Here is a 22,162-nt window from a genome sequence, read left to right as displayed (position 1 = left end):
ACTATAAGGCATTCAGGCTTGTTATGATTAAACAAACATTGTAACATAATAAACATGGAAACTGGGAAGGATTCTGAGGTGAGAAAGGTTGGATATATTAGATCAGAACTGAGGTCAGGATGGCATAGGGTAGTGTCACTATGGGTTCTCCTGTGTGACTCAGAGCTTCACATGTGCCCCTTAAACCCATCCTTAAACCTGGTCCCGCTCCTGCTCAAGCACCTCCCATAGCTCCCTTTAGAGTCACCAGCACTATAAAGTCCATGCTTGGGCTCTGGCAGAACTTGTGATTTGTCTGGGGCCCTGTGGTCTGCTGGAGACACAAGAGCCCCTGCACCGAGCCACGCCTGCTCCCTGGGACCCCGCAGGCCCCAAGCGCCCACCCCTGACTCAGTGAGGCCGAGGCCGAGGTGACAGCACAGGGTTTGTTTTTTTCCTGGGAACCTGCAGAGGGAGATGTGTAGGGTCAGGGTGGGGGGCAGGCCAGGCCGCCGAGGGTCCTTGCGGGTCCTTGCGGGTCAGGGCGGGTCCTGGCGGGTCAGGGCGGGTCCTTGCAGGTCCTGGCGGGTCAGGGCGGGTCCTGGCGGGTCCTGGCGGGTCCTGGCGGGTCAGTGCGGGTCCTGGCGGGTCAGTGCGGGCCGGCGCTCAGCGGCTCCACCCGCAGCCAGAGGCCGCCCTCGGCGCGCAGGATCAGCTCGGGCTTCCTGCGCGGCTCGGGCTCCACGGAGTCGGGCAGGACTCGGAAGCGCAGCAGCGTGAGCGCCAGGACCACCTTCATCTCGGCCATGGCGAACGTCTGCCCGATGCAGTTCCTGCGGGCATGAACAGGGGCACTAAGTGCCTGGGAACCCCACGTGGGGCGGCGACACCCGCGGAGCCGCATCCCCGCCCGGGCACCCGCTGGCCTCACCTGGGCCCCACTGAGAACGGAATAAACGCCAGAGGGGACCTCTTCTGGGGCGTTGCTGGGTCGAAGCGGAAGGGGTTGTATACCTGGGGACAAAGAGGCAGGCTTGCTGGATGGGGTGCCTCAGGACACCCAGACGCCCCCAGAAAAGCCATGTCGATACAGTGGCCTGGGAGCGTCTGATTTCCTGAGGCAGGATCCCTCCCCACCACCAGGTCCCAGGACGGAAAGCAGGGGGGGGACAGCACCTCAGGGTCCGGCCAGACCGACGGGTTGTGATGAATCCCAAAGATGCTGATGACACTGGTGTTTCCTATGGGATACGGGTCAGTCAGGACGAGGTCCCCACTGGTGGGACCACCACCCTCCTCCCCATGTCATTGCCAGCACCTCTGGGGATGACCCGGCCGTCAGGAAGCAAGACGTCCTGGGTACAGCAGCGGGAGATGACAGTGACTGGGGGGTGCAAGCGCATACTCTCCTTGACGCACATGGTCAGGAAGGGCAGCTGGGCCAAGTCGTTCCTGAGGGACCCCACGACAGTCACCCAGGGAGCAAAACCAGAGACACCTCAGCCTTCCTGCCCCTGGAGATCCTTTCCCCACCTCACTCTGACTCTCACTCATATAACAAAATAAATGCCAGGTGAACCAAAAGTTTAAGCATTAGAAAGTTAAAATCACAAAAGTTGCTATAGAAAATGTAGGATGGTATTTTTAGAACCATTTCTGAGCAAAACACCACATTCACAGGGTATTCTTAAAAGCATTAGTGCATTTGTATAAAAAGCTTTTTAAATTATATAATTACCTTAGAGCAAAAATATCTATCTCTATGATGGACTTAGAAGGTTATTTGAATAAATAAGATCTACTCCAGCCCTGCTGGCATGGTTCAGTGGTTGAGAGTCGACCTATGAAGTTGAGCATCGACCTATGAACCAGGAGGTCGAGGTTAGATTCCCCATCAGGGTGTATGCCCTGGTTGTGACTCGATTTCCAGGGGGGACATGCAGGAAGCAGCCTATCAATGACTCTCTCTCATCATTTGTGTTTCTCTCTCTCTCTCCCTCTCCCTTCCTCTCTCTGAAATTAATAAAAACACGTTAAAAAAAAAAAAAAGAATAAAGATCCACTTTACATTTTAAGGTAGGATGACCTAATATGAAAGTGTCAGTTCTATCTAAATTAATCAATATATTTAATGCAACCTGATAAAAATCTACTTGTGGTTTTTTGGGAACTTGGTTATGTTATCCAATTTGAAAGAATTAAAGTTCATTAAGTGCTAGGTCACTTAAATATAAAAGATCAAAGAAAGAGAACTCAATTTACCAGATATTAAAACCCATCACAAAAGTGCAGAAATAAAAAACAAACAACAACAACAACAAAAAACAGTGTGGTATTGTTGCAAGAACAGAAAAACAACATGGAACATAATAGAGAGCTCGGAGGCTACAAGTCAATAAGTGAAATTTTAGCCCCCAGTAAAGGAGGCCTCACAAACCTCTGGGCAATAGATAGTTTGGTAGAAGGTGGTCAGACAATGGAAACGAAATGAACTAGATCTTCATCTATTCGCTGTACAAGGCGGTGAGTGTGTTAACCAACCCTATAGCACTCATTATGCCACATGCACGTACATCAAATCATCACATTGCACACCTTAAACTCACACAGTGTTATATGTTCACTATACCTTCAGAAATCTGGGAGAAAAAAAAGATGAAGGCTTATATTCATTGTAAACTATTCGGTACTATTCAAATTTTTACCAAGTGCATAATCTTTTGAAGTTGGGAGAAAAACATTTCTCCACCTCACAGGACTGCTGTGCTGAACAAAGCCTTGAAGTCGAAGGGCACTACTTCCAAAATGACTGTCCAGTCTAATATCTCCTTTCCACCTTTCATCCCTTGGCCCAGAATCTGACCCCTGGGCCCAGCTCATCCCCTCCAGTTTGCCTCTGTAGTTGCAGAGAGATATTTCTAATGCCCATATCTGACCTGTCTCTCTGCAGCTCAAACATCTCCCATGGCTCCCCATTGCCCTGTGTTAGTCATGGCTCACCCTTCAAGAAAGAGCCTACTGTAGAGCTGCAAACAACAAGCGGACAGCCTCCAGCGATAGGGTCTCTGGGCCCTGCTGCAGCATTCACGCCGAGACTACACTTACCTGGGCAGCCCCTAGCCAGTGACTGAGTGCATGGCCACTACTGCCCGACCATTTCTGCCCAATGTGAGACTCCAATGGCAGCATCTCTCCCACTTTTACCTTTTATCTAGTATCAACTTCCCAAAGAATTGAGGTGACACCCTTGGAAACTCTTAACATAGTTTCCAAAGCACTTCTAGGGGGGCTTCCATTACCAGTACAGCCTCACTGGGAGCCCCTCTGGTTCTTCAGACTGTAAATGTTACAAGGATCCAGCCACCTTTACTTCCTCCCAAGCATGCCAGGCTCACTCCTGCATGCTTCTGGCCTGGCCTTTGCATAAGCTGTCCCCTGGCCAGGAGCACTGTTCACTCAATGTGGTGAATTTGTATTTGTTGTTTCACTACCCAATTTTACCTCCTTTCCTCTCAGTCCCAGCCTTGCCCAGGTAGAACTCAGATGGGACTAGACACTGGGTTGGGAAAGGGCAGGCAGTGTGGACGTATTTACGGAACGAAAAAATGGATGATTTTTTACCCCCAAAGACTTCTTGGGAATCTCTGGAATAGACTATTAGGTGGGAATTAGAGAAAAGAGCAAAAATTAAGGGGAGTGGGAGGGTCTTAGGGGGAAAATTGCAGCTTCAGGCAGAAATGCAAGGGAAGGGAGGAGAAGTTCATTTACTGAACACCTGCTGGGTGGCATCTCTTTTACACACTTTGTTGCAATTCTCCAAGCAGCCCTTTGGGGGAGACGTTCACACACGCACCATCCAATTTACAGAGGAGGAAAGTGGCATTCAGAGAAGGAAATTGATTTTATTAAAGTCACATGGCAAGTTAGTGCGGCAATAAATGTGGATACTAAGATCTTTCTGCCCCAAAAGCCTGTAACTTTTTTCCTGCTATCCAGGCCGGATACCAGACCCTGCCTCTGGGCTCTGCTTCCATTCCCACTAAGTGGATGACAGAATGACAGAATCAGCAAAAGGACCTTCCCTCTTCCCCATTTCGGGAGCAGAGCCAATGAGAGGGCCTCAGGAAGGGGCCATGAGAACCCCCACTCACCATTCAAGCTCTTTAGGCTCCCGGTCCCCCAGGAGCTGTTGCACCTCCTGCCGGCAGCGCTCCTGGTATTCTGGGTGCTTTGCCAGGTTGTACAGGACCCAGGAGAGGCCGCTGGCTGTGGTGTCATGGCCTGAGAGGCAGTCAAACAGGCTTGGGTCTCTGGGCTGCTTTAGCACCAGAAGGTGGGCAGTGCCCTTATATTGAGGCCCTCAGGGAGGGTGGGGAGGATCAGGAGGGATGGGGTGGCCCAGGGCGACTTGCCAAGTCCCTGGGATGGACAGACCCCACCCCGTCTGTAATCCCACACTGGGACCCTTACCCTCAAACATGAAAGTATCAGCCTCCGCTCGGATGTCCTCGTCTGACAGTCCCTTCCCATTTTCATCCTTGAAAAAGGGCAAGATGCCTTGAATCACACCAGCTCTGAGGATGTCTATGTCTAACCTGAAATAGTCCCTGAAGCTCCATCATCCAAGCAGGATCCCTCCCTCCTCATCACCAGAGCTCACCCCACATGTTTCCTCCCTGGTTTACTGCCTCCTGTTTACTCCTTCAGACAGCCTTCTACACAGTCATGTTTACAGCTTATCTCCAACCCATTCCTCCCTTCCTCAAGCACCCTCCATGGCTCCCCAGTGCCCTCTGCTTCAAGCCCAAGTTCTTCAATCTGACATTTGAAATCAATGTCCAATCTACCTCTTGAATTCAGATCCCAGAGAAGCCCACCTTGGACAGTAGAAGCACATCAATGAAGTCCAAAGTCTTAGCCTTAGCCTTGGCTTTGAGGAAGACATGGGAACCCTGACTAATGAGGGTGCAGCGCCGCTTCTTGATGATGGCGTCTGTGAAGTTGTGTACTAGGTTGCAAGCCCTGCGGAAGCGCCACCCGTCGGGAGTGAGGTAGTACAGGGAATCCATGTGCAGGAATATCTGCTGGGACCGTTTTGTCACGAGGGCACTGAGCTCCAAGATGGCAGCAATATATTCGCTGGGATTCCTGCAGGACGAGGCCAGAAAAAGCAGCTCCTTAACACACATGAAATCCTGGTAGGCCTTCCCAGCCAGAACCCGGGACCAAGTTCAATCCAGGAAAGGATGCCCTCCAAACATGCTTCTATCTCTAAGAGCTGCCTCATGTCCTGGACCCCAGGGCAAAGCTTAGGAATCATGCTCGTCTCCTCTCTCTCCTGTGCAATATCTGGCCCTGCCCATCCTGCCTCGGTTTCTCTCAAATATGCCCCATTTTCTCCACCAAGCTCAGTCCTCCTCTTCATGGTCTCCTTGCATCCTGTGTCTACACAACAGTCAATCATCTCTAGACTCCGATGTCTAAGCTCAGCTTTGATCACAACTCTCATCTGTTCAAACACCTTCCATGGCTCCCTGGAAACCTCAGGCTAAAGCTCATACCTCTTTGCCCAGCTTTTAAATGGCATTAAGAGCCAGCCCGTGACTAACCCTCCCTTATTTCCAAGATGTCTCCTCACTTTTACACACACGCTGCTCATTCCAGTCTCCTGGCTTTTATCAAACAGTTCTACCTACCTGAAGGGATCACTCTTTTCCTTCCTCAACCTTAATCTTAAATGTCCAGCTCTGACCCACTTCCTCCAGGAAGGCCCTTACGATTGCCCTGGTCAGTCCCCTCCCCATCTACTCCTTTGGTCTATGGCTCATGTGCCCAGGCTCTGGGCAGAGACTCACTCCTGGCAATTGCTGTCAAAACTGAAGACACATTTCTGCAAACTGTCCAGAGTCATGAGGCTGATGTGTTCAAACATGTCCAGACGGTTTCTGCCCTCTGAGGCCAGGCGCTGCCACTTGGCCTGGACAGAGAAGAGGACAGAGCTGGGACTTCCCTGAGCCCTTCCCCAACCCCAACCACCTGGATGGACTCCCCCAAGCCCTGCCTCTTGGTCGTCTGTCCCAGGCACTCATCCCCAGGGAGGACCAGGTTTGAGTGAGAGTGACCCCAGGGCTGGGAGTCAGGAGACTTCAGTTCAAGGTCATTGTTCTCCTCTGGGTTGCACCCGTGAAATATTAAATAATAGTTAAGATGACCTGTTTTGGTGTCAGACAAACCAGGTTAAATTTTTTGTTTTTTTTTTGTTAATCTCACCCACCAATATCTTTTTCATTGATTTTTTTTAGAGAGAGTAAAGGGGAAAGAGAAACATGGATGTGAGAGAGACACATCAATTGGTTGCCTCCTGCACAAGCCCCGACTGGGGCCAGAGATCGAGCCTGCAACCGAGGTACATGCCCTTGACCAGGAATCGAACCCATGACCCTTCGGTTCACAGGCCGACACTCTAACCACTGAGCCTAATTTGCCAGGGCCAGGCTAAAATTCTTGATCCACCACTCATAGCTCACTTACTAGCTATGTGAACACGGCAAGTTTCCTAACCTCTCTGACCTTCTGTTTCATCATCTATAAAGTGGTCATAATAATCATCTCTGTCTCGTATGGTGGTTAAAATTAAATTATACAACATATGCCCTGGCCCGTTTGTCTCAATGGTTAGAGCATCAGCTCATGGACTGAAGGGTCCTGGGTTCAATTCTGGCCAAGGGCATGCACCTTGGTTGCAGGCTGCATCCCAGGCCTCACTGGGGAGTGAGAGGGAGGCAACCAATAGATGTGTCTCTCTCACATCGATGTTTCCCTCTCTCTCTCCCTTCCACTCTCTCTGAAATGCAATGGAAAAAAATATCCTCAGGTACAGATTTAAAAATATATATATATAACATATGCCATGGAACTGGAACACCACTTTTGGTACACAGTAAGTGCAAAGTAACTGTTAGCTATCTTCATCATTTTCATCTTTATCACAGTGGTAGGTGACTGCAAAAACATTTCCATATCTTTGTCCCTCCCTCTATCTTCATCCTTCGCAATGAGACACTGTAGTTTTTCCGTTAGGAGGCAGAATCCCTTATCTCCCTCTTGAATCCGAGCTGGGTGCGGGACTTGCTTCAGCCAATAGAAGATGGAAATGATGGTGCTAACTCTGAAGCTAGGCTTCAGAGGTACTACATGTTTCCGCTCGTTCTTGTGGAATGTAGTCTCCACCATGCAAGTGAGCCCAGGCCAGCCTACTAGAAAATGAAAGACAAATGCAGGAGTCCAGTTGTATAACCAAGGCCGTCCTAGACCAGCCAACAGCTAGTCAAGCCCTGGACATGTGGCAGAGCAGAGCCTGGATCAGCAGGGCTGTCTACAGAACCCAGCCATGGCCGTAGACATTGGGTGACTCCAGCCAAGACAAGAAATACTCAACTGACCCATAATCTCATGAGCAAAACCAAATACTAATTTTTTTCAAGTCCATGAGTTTTAAGGTGGTGTGTTATACAGAAAAAGCTACTATTCAATCTTTATCATTACCATCTTGAATTTAGAGGGCTTCAGTGAGCAGACTCAGAAACTAAAGCCTTTCTGAGCATTAGTGCCAGGAACTTGCTTCCATTACATCATGACCACCATTAAAAAGGGATTGTTATCTCCATTTTACAGACGAGGAAATTGAGGCTTAGAGAGGAAATGCAATGGTCCCAAGGCCATCCAACAGAGCCAGGACTCCAGACCATATATATCTGAGGCCACTCCTTCTTTCCCAAGGTTCCAGCTGGGTCCCTGGGTTTAAAAAACTCACATGCATGATGTCTGTGCTCTTGTTGAAAATCTTCACATAGGGCTTCAAGATTTCAAAGTGGAAGGCGGGTGTCAGCAGGCGGCGGTGGTGGCTCCACTTGTCACCAGCACTCAGCAGAAGCCCATCCCCTAGTAGAGGCAGCCACAGGGAGTGGGCAAGGACAGTGCCTTCCCCTGACCCCCAGGGGTGTCCTCAACCCCCTTCACCCACAGTTACTCACCCAACCAAGGCTTTAGGAAGCCATAGAAGAGCATGTCCTTGGGCACAATGGCAGCTGACATGAATGAGAACCATCAGGGCCATGGAGAGGGGGAGAAGAGGGACTTTGGGTAGGGGGAGGAGGCTCCCAGCCAGGGGTCTGCATTCCCCCTCCAAGCCCAGCACAGCAGGAATGGGACAAGGGCAGAGGAAATGGCAGGGAGGGGGAGGGGAGGGGGGACCAGACCAGGCTGCAACACAGAGCAGAGCAAAGCCAGAGCCCAAAGACATGCCCCTACATGCTTAGACGCACCTCAACATGGCATAACATGCCCAGCATGCCTTAACATAGCTCCTACATGATCCAACATGTTCTACACACCTGAGCACAGCCCAGTGCTCTACAAAATGCTTTCACAGGGACCTAGGAACCCCATCTGCCCCAGCACTCTCTGACATCTCCTGGGACACCTGACATGCCCCCAACATGTTTTAACATATCCTTACATGGCTCCAACATGCATGACATGCCCTGACATAACACAGCATGCTCTGACATGGATGCAAAGACAATCTGATATGACTTCAGTGTGTCCCACAAACGAGTCCCAGATAGGACTTAAATATGGTCCCATTAACATCTCAGACATGGCTCAGGGGTGACCCAGACTTTCTCAGTTTTTTCCTCCACCTTAAACTCAGCATTAAGTGCTTAGGTCAGGGGCTCCTCTGTCCTTAAAGAGACCAGAGGATGCTGCCCCTCCTGGATACTGAGCTCCACTCACCATGAAGAGCTGCCACTATTCCCTCTAGACCAGCCCCCTAGGGCCAACCAGATACAGTTCACCAACCCGGGGTCTGGTGGATCTTCCCACGCAGTACTCTGGCCATCAGTCTTCCTGTCCCAAATCACCTTCTAGCTTAGGGTCCCTCCCATCTGAGGTAGCTAGAGCAGATGAAAATACTCAGAACTAAGAGGAAAGCTTCAGCATGCTCTGTGGCCTTGAGAAGTCACTATGCTTCTCTGAGCCTCAGTTTCCTCACCCAGGATATGCCAAACTAGCCAGGATGCTGGTGGATGGACATCTGGCATCTTCCTGTCCAGTGTCCATCCCCTTCTCCTGAAACCAGCAACTAATCCCTTCTCCACTCTCAATTCAAGTAGTGAGGACAGTGGCCATGCCAACCCGTCCTCTACTCCAGACTTAAGCATATGACCCTGAGCCTTGGCAATCAAGTCACAATGATTAGATGAGGAATTGGTCCCTGTAACTCAGGCCAGGCAAATTTAAGGAATCCTGCAATTTTTCCAGGTCTGTGGGGAATGAACTCACTTTTATGACAGTTGAGCTCTGTGACTCATTTTCACCAGCATGAGAGTGAAGCTGGCACAGGGGAACACAGAACTATGAGATGAAGACAGATTTCCAACGGCATTGTTTGAAGACCTGGATCCAGCCATGCCTGAAGACAACCCTCCCTGAGCTTTTCAGTCAATAGATCCCCTTTCTTTACTTAGACCAACAGTGTTGAGTTTCTGCCACTCAAAACTGAAAGATACTTTGACAACTAGAGAGAGCCAGGGACCTTCCCAGAGTCCCCAGCAGGTTAGTGCCACAGTCAAGGACTCTATCAACATTGCCCATTCCCCTGCTCAACCTGGTCTGTCCACGGGTGGGAGGAGCTAGGAGCAGAGCCAAGGGAGAGGCTGGAGTTGGGGGATCCTGGGAGAAATACCTGGGGCCTGGAGCACGGGGGCAACAAACTTAGGGTGAACGAGCCGCAGGACGGGGTAGAAGGGCCCAATCCACCAGAGGTGGACGTCACGGAAGTGGTGGCCCATTTCCTCTATCAGCCGCAAGCCCTCCTCATTGCTCTTCACCTGGGAATGGGTGGGGGTGAGGCCTCAGATGCTACAACTGCCCACTGTACCCCCTACCCACCACACCCTTCTCACCCCCTTAACTCCTTCTGCCTGGATTATTGGTCTACACTTGTCTCTACCTTACTAAGTCAGCTTCTCTCTGTTGACCTCTGTCTTTTTTTGTGTCTACCTATATGCCTCTCACTCTTTTTCTCTGTTTCTTTAGGAGACAGATAGGTAGTTATAGATGATAGATAAATGATATAGATAGATGATAGATGATAGATAGATAGATGGATAGATAGATAGATAGATAGATAGATAGATAGATAATAGATAGATAGATGATTGATAGATAGATAGATAGATAGATAGATAGATAGATAGATAGATAGATGATAGATAGATAGATAGATAGATAGATAGATAGATAGATAGATAGATAGACAGATAACAGATGTATGGAAGGAATAGCCCACTCAAAGGCTCAGAGACGAGAGAGCCAGCACCTGGCTATGAGCAGCGAGGAGTTCCGGGCAGCTATAGTGAAATGAATGAGAAGCAGAGAAAGTTGGAGAGAGCAGATCCAGCCGGGCATCAAGAGTGGGTAAAGGCAGGTGAATGATTCTGAGGGCACTACGGGGCATGGAGGGCATGGAAATGAGGGAAAACAGGTGGGGAGTTGGAGAGATGGACAGAGAAATAGGGGCAGAGAAAGAGAAACAGAGAAAGAGTGAGGGAGAGATGAGAGGACACATAGACAGGTAAACAGAGGGAGTGAAAGAGGTAAGTACATACACGGATGCACATACATCTATCTTCTGTTTGTACGTATGTTTGCATGTATATATGTGTGTATGTATCTATCTATATCCATCCATCATCTATTTATGTCATCTATCTCTATATATCTACCAATCTATCAATCTATCATCTACATATATCTATCATCTATCTATTTTTATCAATCTATTTATCATCTATCATCTGTCTATCCATCCATCATCTATCTATCTATCCATAATCTATCTATCCATCTATCATTTATCCATCCATTACTTAGTCTATCTATCTATCTATCTATCTATCTATCTATCTATCTATCTATCCATCCATCATCTAATCATCTATCCATTCATCATCTTTTTTTCTACTATCTATCTATATATTATCTATCCATCCATCCTCTCTCATAGTGCATCCTGTCTGCCTATCTCTCCTGAAGCTATGGACAATGCCCATTAATCGTACCATTTACAAATGGAAACTGAAGCCATGTCCTTTAAAAGGGGAAGGAGAGTGGATCACTTCCTGGTGAGGCATCCTCTCCAGTCCCTCAGGATGTCCAATCAGAGCCTGACAAATACCCCAGGTGCTCCAGTCAGGTGAAATAAGTTGTTTTCACTCTGTGATATGCTCCCTGCTCTTCAAGGACCCTGAGGCACTTGATCAGATGGCTCCAGAGAGGAAGAATGACTCAGTTGAGATGACACAGTAAGAGGAACTAGAGGAGGGAAGAGTGTGCCCTAGGCCATCCTCCATGTCCAAGCCCTTGGAGGGGGGCGTCAGAACTGTAGTAACTTTTTAACATTCTCACTGCCTCCATGGCGTGCTGAGATCATTCCAAGACCCAGAATCTCAACCAACCTTCATGATGAGCTTGGGACCTCCTGTTCTGTGATAAGATTATGACATCCTGTTCTGTGATAAGCTTGTTGGGGGGAAGGGAGGAGACGAGCTGGTAGCTCATCCTTTTCGCCTTGGATGACCAAGAAAGGTGAATGCAAGTTCACCCAGGCCTAGACCATGGCCTCCACTATGATGCCATCAAATATTTATTAAGTGCCTACTGTATATCAGCTCCTGGCATGGGCACTATAGATATTGTGTCTACCCCCCCCCCCCCCCCCCCCCCCCCCCGCCACTATCTAATGAGATAGATGAATAATAAACAAATTATTGCACAATTATCTGTTTAAGTATGAGCAAGGCCAAGTCAGATGTCAAGGTCTGGGGGTAAAGGACGGTTTCTAGAAGGAAGTTACATTTGAGCTGAAAATGGGAGGATAAGTAGGAATTGACCACGTGTCCACAGGAAGAGAAGTGCTTCCAGTCAAAAGAGAAGCATGAGCAAAGGCCCTGGGGCAGGAAGGGCTTGGCTCATTGAGAAGATAAAGCAGGAGCTCTGAGTGTCTGGGGTGTGGGTGGGGCTGGTGAGAGCAGGCAACATTTAGTCTTTATCTTCAAAGTGAAGGGCAGCCACCAAACAGTTTTTAGCCAAGAAGAGGCGTGATCTAAACTCAATTTCAGAAAAATTTCTCCAAGGCTGAAGAGGGAGAGGATGATAGGGAACAAAAGCTGAAATGAGGAGACCAGAGAGGGAGCTTGGAGAGGCTTCCAGAGAAAGATGGTGGTGGATGGAGCCAGGGGTGATAGGATGATTCAGGGAGGGGACAGATCGAGGAGAGGCTGTGGAGGCAGCACAGCCAGATGTGCTGAAGGACCAGATATGCAGGTGAGAGAAGAGAGGGGCCAGGGCACCTTAAAGTATGAGAGGTGGATAACTGAAGGATGAACTAGACCTAGGGTGGGGGTTAGGATTGGGGGTGGAGCCGTGATTTCAGATTCCAACTTGGTGAGATGAGGTACTATGAGAGCGCCCTCACGTGAGGAGTGGAGAAAGGGGCTGGACACACAGCCTCAGACTCGAGAGAAATGTGAACTTGGAATTCATTTATGGGGGGGACTGATGGTCTATTCAAGCGTTGGCGCCTTGGGTAAGGAGGTGGCCTTGGGAGAGAGAGGAGGGGTTGGGATCCTGGGGGAATCCCCTCATGGAAAGGTAGGGTGAAGGAGGAGCCAAGACTGGAGACAGAGGAGTCACGAGGAAGTAGAGAAAGACTACGGCCAGGACTTGCCTTGGAACCAAGACAAAAAGGAGGTTCCAAGGTGACAGAGCCGTCAGCAAGGCCAGGGAGGTGAGCGAGATGCAATTTAGGCACCCGGAGTTCACATTCATCTCACACGAGTGTGACAGGGGTGGGTCAGACTAGAGCAAGTAAGGATCGAGCAGGGAAATGGAGGCAACAGATGAAGACAAGTCTTTGCCTAGGAGGAGAGAGCAGGGCAAGCAGACAGGAGGTTTTGTGCAGATTGGGGTGCACTGGAAGTGGGCAGGTGGGGATTTAGTTGTCACACTTTTGTCCTGTTTTATGACCTTCTCTAGCATCATCGTGGAGCACAGATCAGAGGATGTGGTGACTGAGCTCAAGTAGGCAAAGGTCGTCCAAAGGGCCATGAAGGAAACCTTGACTGGCAAAAGACTTCAGCCCACATGCAAAGGATGGAACCAAAGCTAAACGTATCCAAGGAAGTGGGGTCAGAAGGAAACTGTCGGACTGGGACATAGAAGGGACTGGACATCTTGGCAGGGTCTAAGAAGAAAGAAGCTGGAAGGAAGAGGGAGTTCTGGTCAGAGATGCAACACTCAGGTCAGTGGCTTTACAGGGACGACAAAGTTCAAAGTGTGATTGTGGCAATAGGGGGTGGGTGTAGCGTGGGCAAAGAGCCTCTGGGGCAAGGGGGCCAAGAGCCCCCTCCCAGGAAGTGTGGCCGTGAGGGCAGAGTCCTGGAGTGATTCCTTCTGAAAGGTGAAGTGGCCCAAGGGCATATCTGGGGCATGGAAGACAAGATAAGAAAGTGCCTGAGGAAGGGGCGGAGGAGAGATTGCCCACACCTCCCCTCTGCCCAGCTGTGCCCCTGCGGGGCGGGGAAGGGATGGCAGAGATCATAGTTAATTGCTTTGGGGAGGCAGAGGTCCAGAGAGGAACAGACACTGGCCTGAGGCCTACAGAGATGGGCCAGGCAGGGAGCGGACCTTGAGGAGGCCACAAGTGCAGCGGTGGAGACTGTGGGGACACCGGGAGACTGTGGGGACACCGGGAGACCTGGCTGTGTGCAGAAACCCTCAGAGAGGCACTGATGGGGAAGGACAGGCAGGCGCAGGAGTCAAGGCAGGCTTGGGATGAGGAAGGGTAAGAACATGAAAGGTCTGGGGACATGGAGTGCAGAGGAGAGGAACGAACCTGGTGGGGGAGTGAGGAAAAAGGGCTCCCTCACTTCTCTGCTGTCCTAAACCTCAGCCCCACCGCTGAGCCCCATTCCCAACCTTTCAGGGGAAGTCCATCTGAAAGGGATAGAATAAAATAGTCCCAAAAATTGCTCCATGGAGTCAAGCCCTACTAGGCAGCTATCAATAGGTAGTTACAAAACAATGGTCCAGGAACTACCCGGACTTCCTTTAACTTTTTCAGATCTAAAGCTGAGCTACCAACCACAGAGGCAAACTCAGTACCTGGTTGGGCAAGTCCCTTCCTGCATTCCATAGTAAGAGCTGCACAATCCAAGAATGCTTCACTTCACTGAGGTATGCCTGGATATCAGTGTTTCAAAAAAGAAAAAGCCAGCTAACCTACCCCCTGATTGGTTTATCCCATCAATTTCTGTGTTCCCAAACCCTAAAGCCTCCTACACCCCACATTTGGGGCACAGAACCTGGGACCTTATCTCAGTGTGCTCTTCTTCTGCAGAGCCTCAGTAATCTGCCTTTGCTTTTATCAGTGTCCCTGGTCTAAATTCTTTTATATCAGAAGACAAGAGCCCAAACTCCTAGGTAACACATCTACTCTGATACCCCAGACTTGTCCTGATGTCCACACTCACCATGCCCAGGTGACCCCAGAACCAGTTCCGCTTCGGGGGCTGCGGGAAACATCGGAGGCGGCGAGAGTTGTCATAGGTGGTGTAGGTCCAGGTCAGAAAGCGGATCAGGAACCAGGAGGCTCCCAGCAGCAGCAGGAGTAGCCACGGGGAGGCTGCTGGCGGCCCCAGTCCCAGCCAGGACAGGCTCAGCTGCAGCATCTTGCAGGCCAGACAGAGGGTGAGCTCCTGAGGCCGGAGACAGGGGGGTAACGGTGAGCCCAGGGGCAGAGACCAGCTTACAAACAGGGAGAGGGCCAAGGGCGTGAGGAACAGGGGCAGGGAGGGCCAGGTGAGTGTTGGGGACAGGGCAGGGATGGGCGAATTGGGGCTCAGGAAGGAAGGGAGACCCAGGGAAATACAGAGAAGGGAAAGGGAGAGAGAGACAAAGAGGGGGGAGACAGAGACAGAGAGACACAGAGAGGGAGAGACAGAGAGGAGAAGGGAGAAAGAGAAAGACTAATGAAGAAACACCCAGCATGAATCAGCTAGTTGCGGGTTGCCCGGGGCGGCTCCAGTTACAAGGAAACCCCCATCCCCTGGGCCAGCTTGCTCCCTGGCCAGCGCCCCTCCCCACCCCAGGCCGGGGACCCTTAGCCCCTTCAGGTTCTGCCCCGCACCTTCTGCGGGACCACCGGGTCCCGCACCGCCTCCTCCCCGTCTCCCTGCGATGTCTTTGTCCGGGGCGCCCTTTGAACTGGAGGAGGCTGGGCTGGGCCGCACGGACCAACCCCCGCGCGCCGGGCGGTTCCTCCCCCTCGGCAGCCACCCAACACTTGAAGCCAGAGCCAGCTGGGTCCAGAGAGGAAAAAGTTCAATGTCACAGGGAGCGGGCGCTGGAACCTCAGGACCCGGCACCCCCTAGTGGGGTCAGGGGGCAGGTTAGGGGTAGCAAAGGTGATTCTGGGCCCCCAAGTTTACTTCTGGCCCTACCCTTCCAAGGCTAGGGCTCAGCAGGTAAAACCTGAACTTGATTGTTGAGTTGCCAGGTGAGTTTTATCCCAAACATCTCCCTGGTTTCTCCGAGGTGGCAACAGTGCTACCTCCACACAGCCCCGGGCCTGACCTGAGACCTGCCTGCTGGGAACAGGAGCAAGGAAATCAAATTTCCCCGTGAGGGAGCCTCAGTCCCTAAGAGGTTTCCCCATAGTCAGGCTCCAAAATGAGGGTGAATTTGAGGGGTGGAACTGAGTGAAAAGATTGGGACAGACTTTCCCCGTGCAACTGATAGAATGTTGGGGAAATGTCCAAACTCGCCTCCCCCATCTCATTCCTTCCAGTCCTATGTGACCCAGCTTCAGGTGGCTGCTCACGGAGGCCTCGGCAGGTGAGGCCCACTGCCCCAGATCCTTGTCCTCATGTGCTAGGGTGGATCCACCTGCTGGCATGTCCATCTGGAGAAGAGCGAGGGGCAGGGCCGGGATAGATGAGAGGCAGCAGGGCTGGCCAGGTAGGTCTGGGGAGCAGCAGGAGAAAAAAGAAGAAACAGAGGTCCAGAGAGGTGTGGTAACTTGTGCCAGCTACACAGCAAAGTCATTCAACATGACAGCACAGGAGAAAGGGAATCCTGGCACATAGTAGGTGCTTATTAACTATTTAAGAAAGAATAGGACTTAGTAGCCATGAGCTCTAAGAACTGGCCCCTCAAAATGTGGTCCTCAGACCAGCAGCCTGGATATCACATGCAGCATCTTGGAATTGCAGAATCTCGGGCTGTAACCCAGGCCCACTAAGGTGATAACTGCAAAATTTTTGCTGTTTTCCCCAATAAGAGTTTATTTCCCTTCTTGAATCTGAACTGGCCAGGGGTGCTTAGCCCATAGTATGTGGTGCAGGTGGTGTGATCCAATGATGGCCTCGAAGACAGCTGGCAGTTTACACTTATATTTGTTCATAGGACACATCTCGTGCTATAAGGAAGTCCAGGCCACATGGAAAGCCCTCGCTCATGTAAAACTCTGATCAACAGCCAGCTGATTCCCCTGCAACAGCCAGTATCAACTGCCAGTCATGTGAGGGAGCCATTTGGATAGTCCAGCCCAATGGGGCCTCCAAACGATCAGTCAGCATGCAGAATAACAAGAGAAAATAAAATGGTCATTGTTTAAGGCCACTACGTTTGGGGGCTTGTTTGTTATTCAGTGATGGCTCATTGATACATCTACTGCACCTCTCTCTCTCTGTTTCCTGGGTGATAACTGTTCACAAAAACTAGCCTGACCACCACCAAAATCCACAGAAGGAAGACTTGGGAAGTGTGGTGTCATAAAAAAAGTCATCTGTCCCCTTCCCCAAGTAGTAGACTATATATATAATCTTGAGAAAAATATATACCTTAAGATGTGTGTAAATCTTAAAATATAAATTTATGCATAAGATTTATATAATATATAAATCTCAAGATAAACATGTATAGATAGATAACTGATAGATGACAGATATAGATAAATAATAGATAGATGATAGAGATAGATAATAGATAAGTGATGGATACATAATGGATGAATAGATAGATTATTAATAGATAGACAGGTAGATAGATGCTATTAGTTTTGTTTCTCTGGAGAACCCTGACTGATACAAAGGTGAATCTAATTCCTCTCTCCTCAAACCTGAGCTGTCCTCAGTAACTTTGGGGATGTGGGCCTAGATTATGAGAAGACTTGCAGCTTCCTTCCAGGCCCCTTGAAATACACCCTCTTGGAAACAGCTGCCATGTGAAGAGGAAACCCAAGCAGCCCCACAGAGAGGCCCTATGTTAGCAGGAATTGGGGACCCCAGCCAACAGTCAGCACCAAATTGCCAGCCGTGAGAGTGAGTTATTCTGGAAGAGGATCTTCCAGCTTCAGACAAGCTGCTCCAGCTGATGCTGTATAGAGTAGAAAAAGCCGTTCCAGCTGAGCCCTGCCAAATTGTAAATTGATGAGCAAACTAAAGTTTGTCAGTTGAAGCTACTAAACGTCCTGGCAGTTCATTATACAATAACAGCTAACTGGAACAGATTATGTTTTCCAACATGTTTGGAGTCCTCAAAAAATGGTTACATGTAGGAGCTTTTGAGACCCTTCTCCCCCGTATATGTTGTCAGTTTGGCTCAAATAAATTCTTATAAAAAATTCTCTTTAAAAAATGGTGTGTGCATAAATGTCTGTATATAAACTGGAAAATGGTCATATATGCAATTTGTAAAAACTGAAAAAAAATCAAACCAAACTAGAGAGCAAAAGTGGAAGAATTTCCCTTTAAAATTTTTACACTTGCAACTTTTTTTACATCAAGCTAACTCAATATTTGGAGAGAGGAAGTAAATAAGTGCTTCTAACAACAGTCCCTTACCAAGCATTTGTTTGCCATTATTTCCCTTATTTCACAACAGAATGAATACATGGAAGCCAGATACAAATGAGTCTTAGTTCCCTCTGGTACATGCATCATGGACATTACTAGCTGTGAATGACCCATATTCCTCGGCCCTTAGTAAGGAGGAGGGCTTCCAGGAGGGGTGCAAGCACTGGGCTTGGGGTCAGATGGCCCAGGGTCAAAGCCCAGCTTTGCCACTCTCCAGCTGCATGACTTTGGGCAAGTAACTTGCCCTCTCTGATCCTCACATTCCTCCTCAGTAAAAAGGGCATAATAACAGGCCTGTGGGGATTGGGGATTGGGCGTAATAACAGACTTACGTGTGTATCTTAGTTTGGGTTCCCCGAAAGTAGACTGTGATACAAGGATTCAAATGCAAATACTTTATTCTGAGGCAAAAATTCCACTGCAAGTTGTTTATTTGGGAGGTGATCCCAGGAAATGCCAGTAAGGCAGTGGGGAAGTGAGACAGGGAAGGGAAGGCAGCAGGGAAAAGGTGCTTCAGGAAGGAAGCTCCCACTGTTGGCACCTGGGGCTCAGTCCCTCTGGGGACCTCTGGGAAAGAGCAGAGAACATGCACCCAGCTGTCATTAGTCAGGGCTGCTCCCAAGCTCATTATTTCTCTGGAATGTCCTGCTAGCTGCAAGGCAGGGAGGGGGGTCTGGCACAGCCTGATGTGGACAGTTATAATTGTTCAGTGAGTGGGGTTCTCCCCTCCTCTCTTCCCAGCACACCCATCCACACACAGTCACACACATCCACACACACATGCACATATATGCTAAATGTAGACCAGACACCTGCCGGGTAGGGAACGTCCCTCCCGCCGGCCATATATGACCAGTGAAGTCATTTGGTCTGGCCCTGCCAAGGCATCACCGAAGAGAAGCAGCTCCAGCCATCATATTAGGGTGAGTTAATTCAATGTTTGACCAAATATAGTAGGTTAATTTTTAAGTTGACAATTTTGTATGGCCCATGAATGATGTTACAAATAGCCAGTGGCCCTTGGCAGAAAAAGGTTCCCCACCCCTGCTAGAGCCTGTTGTCGCCAACCTTCCAGTGGAGGGAGCTCCTGACACACTCAGAAGAGGAATGAGGCCTGCAGCCATCAGTGATCGCACCGGGGTATCTTAAAACTCACGCGCAGGTGGAGGCGAATCCTGGGCCCCACCAACCCCACGCCTCCCCTTCTCACTCATTCATCCACCAAGACCCTTACTGGAAAGTAAACGTGCATTACAATCATGATAATCCTATAAAATCCACAGGAGAACCGAGGTGCAGAGAGGGGCAGTCACGTGCCAGGGCCGTGGCTAGGAAGGAGCGAAGCCTAGGTTTGAACGCACATAAGTCGCCTCCCAAGGTCAAGTTATTTCTGCTGGCAGTTGCACCGAGGCGGGGTAGGGGGTGCAATGTTTGTGGAATAATGAGTGCTTGGAGACCCTCCGTCGGAATGAGGGTGTGAGAAAGGCAGCGTCAGCAGGAGCCCTGGGTGGCTCCCTCAGGGCCTGGGACTGCATGTTTTCCACTCAGTCCACCTCGGACAGAGCATTCCGGCCCACGATCCCAACACACGCCACCCGGGGCCGCCCCAAGATCGACAGACCAGCTTTGGCTCATCTCCGTGCCTCCCACCGTGCCAAGCCATCTCTGCTGACACTCCTCCTAGGCAGAGAGTCTAGGGACCCAGAGCAGGACAAGGGAGCCCAAGGGAGGGGTAGAAAAGGACTCAGGGCCCCTCTGAGGTCCCAAGGAAATCGTTGTTGGACCTTGGGTAAGTCATTTCATTCTGGGGAACTCAATTTCCACCTCAGTTAAATGAGGTAATAGCAATATTCATCTCATGATTGCAGTACCTGTGAGAATTAAATGAGAACATTAAATGGGAAGGACACACAGGAAGTGCTCAATTTTAAATCTCATTATTGTTATATTAACTTTGGAGACCCCTGGGGCTTGATCCTTAAACCCTTCCTTCATGAACACACACACACACACATGTCCTGGTATCTCATCCAGTCTTCTGACTTTAGGCACCATCTAACTGCTGAGGCTGCCCGAATGTATATCCTAGCCCAGAACTCTCTTCCAGATTTGAGACCCGTCTATCCAACTGCCAGCTTGACAGTCCAACATCTCCTGGCCCAAACTGACATGCTAATCTCACTCCCCCCAAAAAACAACTTACTTCATTCAGCATTCCCCATCTCAGTTGATGGCACTCCCATCTTTCCAGGTGCTCAAACCTGGGAACCTGGGGTCCTGCCTTTCTCATGAACCCCACATTTCATCCATTGGCAAACTTGCCAGGATTACCTTCATAAAACAATCATTCCTCATCAGAACCCAATCTCCCCTCTTCACCTGTACAGCCCCCAGTTTGGTTGGAGTACTGTCACTTTTCACCTGGACTAATGTAGTCACCCCACCTCATCTTCCTAGTTCTATGCTTGTCTTCCACAGTCTCTCTGTTCAACATAGCAGCCAAAGACTGTCTGACAAATCTTGCCCCTCCTCTGCTCAGAATCCTCTGTGGCTCCCTCTTTCTCTCACAATAAAATCAGTGGCTTCTAAGGCCCTGCGTAAATTTACTTATTTATTTGCTTATTAACCATTTGTTATCTGCTCCCTTTTCTAGAATGTCAGTTATGCAAGAGCTCAAACACTGCCTGGCTTACAGTGGATGTTCAGTTTGATGAATTAATATGTTTATTATAGACACTGTCATCTCCCTACCTTCTACATCACCATATCAGAGACTGCTTCACCACCTAGTTCCCCCAGCCAAAGATTTGGGAATCACCCTAACCTCCTCCCTCCCCTCATCCTGCACCCTTCCTGTCCCAACTGGACTTCAGCCTCCCTCTTCCCTGGGTTTCCAGCCCCCCATACTCCCTTCCAATCCAACTCCCTGCCAGCCCAGATCTGATCATGATGTGTCCTGTTCCTACTCTCACATACCCTGTAGCTCCCTATTGCCCTTGGCATAAGGGCCAAGCTGTGATACAGCCCACAATTCCTACACAATTCGCCTCTGCCCACCCTTCCTGCATTCTGCTCCACTCCCCAGATCCAGCCACCCTGACCCCTTGTGAGTTCCTTGAGCACACCATGCTCCCCCTCATCTGGGACATTTGCAGATGCTGTTCCTTCTGCCTGGAATGCTCTTCTCTCCCTTGTCACCACTCAAATTCTACTCCCACTTCAGCATCAGAGAAGATCTCCCTGAGCCCCTCCCACCAAATGTTATGCTCACCCAGCACCAAGGACCTCTCCCTTGGAGCACTTGTCACAAGTTTAAGTAAATATTTATATACAGAATTATTCGTTCACCATTTGTCTCCCCAGTCCTCCTGAGGGCAGGAATCAGGCTGTGCTCCTGGCACAGCGCCAGCAGACACTTAATGCAGTCTGTTGATGAAATAAATGAATACACAAACTGTCCCAAAAAGTCTACGTTTATGACCAAGGGAGGACAAATGGCTTTCCAGCCTCCTAGCTCATAGCTTCCCTCAGCTGCCTCCCGACTCTCCAAGGCCCCTAATTTCCATGCCGGGCTCTGGATGTCAGGTTATGGTCAGGCTAGAGGGTGGGTGGTGGTGGGTGTCAGTATCCCTTGCTTTTATTCTACAAAAATCAAAACCCTTAGCAAACAGCCTTTGAGTAAGGGAGGAAGAAAAGGGATTGGAAGGGAGGTTTGAGTTTACAAAACAAGAAAAGCAAACAGCAAGGCCACAGGATGTAGCCTGATGCCTGAGAGGTTCGCCCATCCATCTGAGCTGGGGGCCTCAGGAAGGTGATGTCCAGGTTCAAGGCCCTGACCACGGGCTCCAGCTCCCAGTCCTCCGTTTAGAAGCCGGCCAGAATCCGCGTGGGGCCGGGCTTGAATCCAGAACGCTTGAGACATCTGGTCTTGGGGTCTTAGAAGGCTCGGTGGGCGGGGCCTGAATTGCCGGGTGCTGGGGACCGGGCCTGGGCCCGAGGGGTGTGGCCTAGCCTGGTCCTCAAACAGGAGGGCAGGAACCAGCACTTGGGAGGTGAGACCTGACCTCAAGGGGTGGGGCCTTGCCTTGAGAGGCGTGGCCTATGCCCACAGGACTTTGGGGGCGGGGCCTTGACCCTCGAGGGCGGGGCATCTGCCTCTGGGCGGGGCTTGGGCGCCGGGCTCCGCAGGGCTGCACCCGCGC

The 22,162-nt window shown here is 50.0% G+C and overlaps 1 protein-coding gene across 1 annotated transcript; it reads right to left on the bottom strand.

The window, feature by feature from the left end:
- Positions 1-628: 628 nt before the first annotated feature.
- On the bottom strand, positions 629-14,774 carry LOC107534280 (cytochrome P450 4F3-like). Its single transcript, XM_016209312.2, has 12 exons — positions 14,577-14,774; positions 9,728-9,872; positions 8,013-8,066; positions 7,793-7,920; positions 5,835-5,956; positions 4,857-5,127; positions 4,450-4,516; positions 4,131-4,260; positions 1,298-1,431; positions 1,156-1,220; positions 911-993; positions 629-812 (listed from the first exon to the last, which is right to left on the bottom strand). The coding sequence occupies exons 1-12, from the start codon at positions 14,772-14,774 to the stop codon at positions 629-631; spliced, it is 1,581 nt and encodes a 526-aa protein (XP_016064798.2).
- Between the last annotated feature and the right edge of the window lie 7,388 nt (positions 14,775-22,162).

Source organism: Miniopterus natalensis, chromosome 4 (genome assembly GCF_054644295.1).
Source record: "Miniopterus natalensis isolate mMinNat1 chromosome 4, mMinNat1.hap1, whole genome shotgun sequence".
NCBI lineage: Eukaryota > Metazoa > Chordata > Mammalia > Chiroptera > Miniopteridae > Miniopterus > Miniopterus natalensis.
This window is presented reverse-complemented; position numbering and strand designations above follow the sequence as displayed.